At 31.4% G+C, this 6,084-nt stretch overlaps 1 protein-coding gene across 1 annotated transcript; it reads left to right on the forward strand.

Annotated features, from left to right (window-relative positions):
- Positions 1-419: 419 nt before the first annotated feature.
- Positions 420-5,058, forward strand: LOC108995772 (probable serine/threonine-protein kinase PBL22). The gene is made up of 7 exons (XM_018971395.2): positions 420-873; positions 1,315-1,347; positions 2,063-2,506; positions 2,956-3,071; positions 3,462-3,722; positions 4,628-4,828; positions 4,959-5,058. The coding sequence occupies exons 1-7, from the start codon at positions 420-422 to the stop codon at positions 5,025-5,027; spliced, it is 1,578 nt and encodes a 525-aa protein (XP_018826940.1). The 3' UTR covers positions 5,028-5,058.
- The last annotated feature ends 1,026 nt before the right edge of the window (positions 5,059-6,084 follow it).

Consider the following 6,084-nt stretch of genomic DNA (forward strand, 5'->3'; position numbering starts at 1 on the left):
ATTGAATTTATTTTTAGTTAAATTACATGATTATGTTGAATGATTGAATTTATTTAATTTCTTTTAGATTATGCAAGAAGATAATTTCTTGATATTTTCAATCCAGATTCAAATAAAAAAAAAAAAAAGAAAAAAAAATTGAGTAGTAAAATAGTAAAGAAAATGTAAGGATAGCATTACCCTTAATACTATACAATCACAAGAGATTGCATATATGCGTGTATTAATGAATTGGTTTCACCTTTCTGGGCATGCATGCAGCTAACTGCAGTGATCTGTTTAATTCCACTGATCATCCACTCTACCCAGTCCCTAATTATGAATATCCATGCCATGACATCAATGAAACAATAGAGAACTGGAACATTTTCCCCAAAACTCTGTGCTGTCGGAATCGCCTAGAATTCTGGTCTCAATCCATGGCCCTGTATGCGCGTAGAACACAGGGCAACCAGCTCCTTGCTCCCGAAGATTTGTTGGAAACCTGCTTTCATCCCATAGTGCTGTTAAACATTTCTTGCGGCATTGAATACATTTTCTATGGAAGCAGCAAGTGCTCCAAATTATCTCTGGCCACCGTTAAGGAAGAGAAGTCGTACGGGATTGCATTGGGAAAGTGCTCTAGAACTAGTTTTGTGTCAGCTGGTACATTTCAAGAGGCTTGTGCAAATTGCACGAGTGCAATATTAGAGCTGAGGGAAACTTTATTAAAACGTTCTGAAGTAAAGGACATGAAAAACAACAGTACAGAAAGAAGTATATGTGCCGTAGCTGCTGTTATTTCTGTTGCAGCCGGGCAATCGGATGAGATTGGTGGCTTGGCGATGATAGACAGCTTTTATCGATGTTTGCCTGCTGCTTTAGATCATGATGGTAAGACCGTCACAATTACATATTATGTTTGTTACACTTTTTCCTTTAACATCCCATCATTTCTCTTTCTACGATATAATTAATTAATGTCATATATATATATATATATATATTAGGGACCCTTATAATTAAGCTATGCATATTGACTTTACAAGTTGATCAAATGTCAAACTGATATGGTAATACACTTTGCACCGTTTTGTCCTTTTCTTACTATAAAATTATAATACTCCAATTTATCCTATAATGGATGGTTAGATCAGCTGTTACTTCCCAATAAGATTAATGACTATAGGGTTGGAATCAAGGTTCATTTAAATTCGAATTTGAAGATCTTAAGAAAGTGATAGAAATAAAAATTGAATCCTATATATATATATTATTTATTCTTGTAAGTATATATATTTTGAATAATATTAAATGAACAATAAATATTGTAAGATCTATTTTATGGATCTATAAGGTCTAGTTTGGGTACTGAGAACAGAATACCTCACTACTATTTATTATTTTATTATTATTTTTTACATACTTTTCAGTACTATTTAATATTCTATTTTTACTTTTTTATTACTATTCACAGAATACCTGAGAATACCTCATTACCCAAACTAGCCCAGTCTCTTACTTAAAAGACTGATCTCAAAGATCACGCAAGAACTTGAGGGATCTTTTTTTCCATAAATGGGTCTAAAATTGTTCTCAATTCAATGTAATGTATAAGGACAGTAGGAGATCAATAAATGGGTGAAGGATAAGTCGACAGAGGGCTTTTAAATTTTACCCGTAAGTCTCATATTTAATTTGTTCATGATGCCTAAGTTTAGTTGCTATGTGAGTGTGTGTGTGTGTATATATATATATATATATATATATATATATATATATATATGCGCAGAAATAACTATAATTATTAAATGAAACTACGTGCTTTATATAACTATTAATTAAGTTAATATAGCTAATTGATGGGTCATTAATCAATAATATTATAAGCTTTATATTATTTGAATGTGGTAATATTATAAGCTTCTTTTTTTTTTTTTGTCCACAGAAGCTGATAAGGATGATGATGTCATCAAAATCCACTGTAAGTAGAACTACCATATATGCATGCCACTTAATTACATATATAATAAGTGAATTATCAAATTAAGTTAAAACTCACAGAAATCATTTAGATTATCAGATTATGTGGTAAAAGCACTATTGGCAATCCTAATAGCGATCGGCATACTAGTGTTCATTATTGTGGTGATAAAAAATGTGACGAAGAAGAAGCCTCTCAAACCAACAAAATCACAAGTAATCACGGCGTGGTCTGGCCTCTATAGATTCTCCAAGGCTGAGATTGAGTACGCCATGGATTTAGATGATCATCATGGAAAAGTGTTCCTTGGGCGGGGAAGCGCTGGCAATGTTTACAAAGGCATTCTGCCTAGTGGACAAGCCGTCGCCATCAAGCACATCAATAAAAGCAACGACTACGATTCTTTTAAAAAGGAAGTCGAAGGTCTTTCCAGGATTCGGCATCAAAACCTAGTTTCCCTCGTCGGTTTCTGCGTCGAAGATGGCGAGCAATATCTTGTCTATGAATTTTGTCCAGCGGGCAATCTGGCTCAACATCTCTTGCGTGCGTATAAATTCCCTCCTTTCAACTCTTATGATCTCTTTTTACTAATTCTTTATAATTTTATAAAGAGTAATTTTACGCGCAACTCTATCTCTATTTGCTTGTTTCCATTTTGTATCTAGGCGCGCGCAATGCCTTCCATTTTAAGAGAGAAAAAAAAAATGTATTCTGACGTGGTGATCAGAACTAGCACTACTTTAATTGGCACTTTCAAGATGTTTTGGGGAGGATGATGTGTCCCGCCACTACAAGAAAAACAAATATTTGAGATCAATTATTTACATCGAGAATGACTATGTATGACGAAACTATACTTATTTTAGCAAGAAATAATCATTTTATTACAAATAACTGGTCACAAATGAACAATTTTCTTTCAGTGTTCCAACAAAAATCTAGCTAGAGGTGAAGCAAGAACAATAATTGAAGTTGTCTTTGTTTGATTTCAGGGAAAGATACTGTTTTGACATGGGAGATAAGAGTAAGGATTTTAAGAGATTGTGCCCTTGCACTGAGGTATCTCCACCATTATATAGATGGCTGCATTGTTCACAGAGATATTAAGGTAATTATAAAGAGAACTGCTACAGATACAAAAAGATTATACAAAGTAAATTCATAAACTAACGTGAATTCATGGAATCCGTTAAATTTCCTTCATAATAAAAGTAATTTTATAATCTGACATACTACATCAAGTCACATCAATTTGTAAGTTTACTTTTGTATAATTTTTTTGTGGCTAAAGTATTTTCCAAGTATAAATATACAGCCCATGGGCTGCGCTTGCTCTCTTGGTGTAGCGATAATATTTCTTTATGGGTGCGTGGTCAATTGGCAATTGAGCTTCTTGTTTTTTTTTCATGCATGGCACAACGTACACATTGTTTCAGTTAATCTATATTAATTTAGTAATTTGAAAATTAATAATGTTGCGTGTTGGCTTCTTAATTAGCTTACAAATATCCTTTTGACTGAGAAAATGGAACCCAAGCTATCCGATTTTGGTTTAGCCAAAATGTTGGGTATCGAAGAGACAAAGGTCTTCACCGATGTGAGAGGAACTATAGGCTATATGGATCCAGAATACATGAGCAACGCCAAGCTTACCTGTGCAAGTGACATTTATAGTTTTGGCATTGTTGCTCTCCAACTTCTTTCGGGACAGAAAGCAGTCGAATTAGATCTCGATGCCAGAGACCAGCTGACAAGAAAGGTACGGTCACTACTTTTGGAAGATTTTTTAGTTATTGTTTTTTTTTTTTTTTTTTGTCAAAAGTTTCAAACCAATCTATTTTAATCATACAATTTTCAATAAATCTTCTGAACCTCCTAACACTCCACACTCCATATTTTTTTTAATTTTTATTATTTTTTTCTTTTATCAAATATTTATTATATAAATAATGAATAGAAAATTTAAAATAATTTGAAAAGAATAAACTCAAAAAAAATTTTAAAAAAAATATTAAAAAATTTAAAAATTTAAAAAGATGTAAAGTGTAGAGTGTAGTGGAGGTTGTGTAGTAAAACTCTACAATTTTATAGTGTATAAATCTCACATACTTTATTAAAAAAGAATGTATTTTTTTAATATGAGTTTCAAATTTATCCATATTTTTTTAATGAAGTAAGTGTGCAGGATTTTCACACTCCCTAAGATTGTATAAATCGTTTCTAATTTTTTTTTTTTTTCATTTTTTAAACAAAAGTTCATATGATAATTAGTAAAGATTTACATGGTAAAAAACACACATTACAATAAAATTGTTTATTTGCGCCTATTTATTTTCAACAAAATAATTATTTTCAGTTAAAATAAGTATGTTTTCGTAGTAAATAGTCATTTTTTGTCGCAAAAAAAATGGTCACAATATCCATTTTTTTTAAAGTGACAAAAACTAAAATTTTCTTTTAAGGTAAAAAAAGCACATGATCTGACAAATTAAGCCTTAATTTGTCGAAAACATGATATCTTTATATATAAGTACTGAGACATGAATCGCATCTCAAACAACTTTTTGAGAAAGCATAGAGAACAACTTACACAAAATAGTGATTATCTGTGTTGGGTACGGAGAGAATTAGGAAGTCTAATCAATAACTAATTTGAATATGCAGGCAAAGGACGTAAATATGGGAAACCGTCCAGTCTCAGATTTTGAAGATCAAACGCTAAAAGGAAATTTCAACAAGGCGGACTTCCAATCAATCTTGCAAGTAGCGGTCCTCTGCGTTTCCAACACAAGCATTGGTCGCCCGAACATTGGCGTTGTTTTCGATGAGATGGACAAGATCTGGAAAAACACCTTTTCTTATAAGGTTTGGTTCTTCGATCGACCGCGATGCTTATACTTTGTATAAATTATTTTAATATTGTTTTGTTTCTCCAAATATATTTATAATGTGGTTTTTTTTTTTAACATCTATTCTCTACTTTTTCTTTGAACAGAAGGCAAAGCAAGGGATGAGCTCGTCAGCAATGTCGGTGTCTAGATCCTTGGAGATGATTTCCGTTTGACATGCGAAACTTGTCTTAAACCTTATAGTACTTAAGGACGACCTTATGATGTACATATATTTTCTTTCTTCATTTGGGTCTCTTTTGATCATCCAATCCTTAATAATCATGAATGATATTGGTCATGTAATCTGCTGCCTCCAGCTTCCACCAATATCACTAGCATCAATTCGTGTATAATTAATAACGCTAGCTATCAAAGAAGATCGAGATAATCTATTTTGGTATTATTCTATAGATTATTTAAAGAAAAATACGTGTGATTATTAATTGACTCTTGACTCTTGAGTACTGAATTTACAATTTCTTACGGAAATACTTGTCTTTTTAATATTACAATTAGGAAAACTCTACTCCCACCGATGATATCTACCAACTTTTTTTTACCGATTTGCTTTTCATTTATTTCTATTTTTTTACTTAATAGTTAATGAAGTGTTTTTTTAATGAATTTGTAATTTTTTTAAAACAAAAATGTTTAAGAGATTTTAAAATATGTTTGAAAAAAAATTTGTACATTTGGTGAGAAATTTCGATAGCTTCTCTAAGTGGGTGTAAGTAACATCACCCTTACAATTACTACTAAGAATAATTCTACTCATCATCTTTATATACATTACACATAATTTTTTTATTTTTTTTCCTTAGCAAGTATATAGTTTATGGATGATATGTAGAATAACTCAGTTAGTTTAGTAGGAATAAAACAAAAAAATTAAAAATAAAATAAAAATAAAATAAAATGTGATATATGATGTAGAATGATGTGCAACAAAGCACTTAATTTAATACGTCACTAGGGGTGGTAATATGTTACAAGACTCGTTAACCCAACACGAACACGATACGATAAAAGCGGGTTAGGGTTTAACTTTAATGGGTTCAAATCAAAATGGGTTGACCTGTTAAGACACGATTGCTTAACGGTTTGATAATGGGTCAATCCGTTATGACGCGTTAATAAAGTTAAAGTTACAATTATACCCTTATACCTAAAAATAAAATTGTTGGGATTTTAGTTTCGATATTTTTATTATTTGAATTGTAATTTTGGACT

This window comes from Juglans regia, chromosome 11 (genome assembly GCF_001411555.2).
Source record: "Juglans regia cultivar Chandler chromosome 11, Walnut 2.0, whole genome shotgun sequence".
Taxonomy (NCBI): domain Eukaryota; kingdom Viridiplantae; phylum Streptophyta; class Magnoliopsida; order Fagales; family Juglandaceae; genus Juglans; species Juglans regia.

What these genes read in the sequence shown, in the direction of transcription:
- LOC108995772 (XM_018971395.2), top strand. Translation starts at nt 420, where the DNA reads ATGGCCCTGTATGCGCGTAGAACACAGGGCAACCAGCTCCTTGCTCCC. An exon ending in TCTGGCTCAACATCTCTTGC is followed by an intron (nt 2,507 to 2,955) that starts GTGCGTATAAAT and finishes GTTTGATTTCAG; the next exon opens with GGAAAGATACTGTTTTGACA. An exon ending in AAAACACCTTTTCTTATAAG is followed by an intron (nt 4,829 to 4,958) that starts GTTTGGTTCTTC and finishes TTCTTTGAACAG; the next exon opens with AAGGCAAAGCAAGGGATGAG.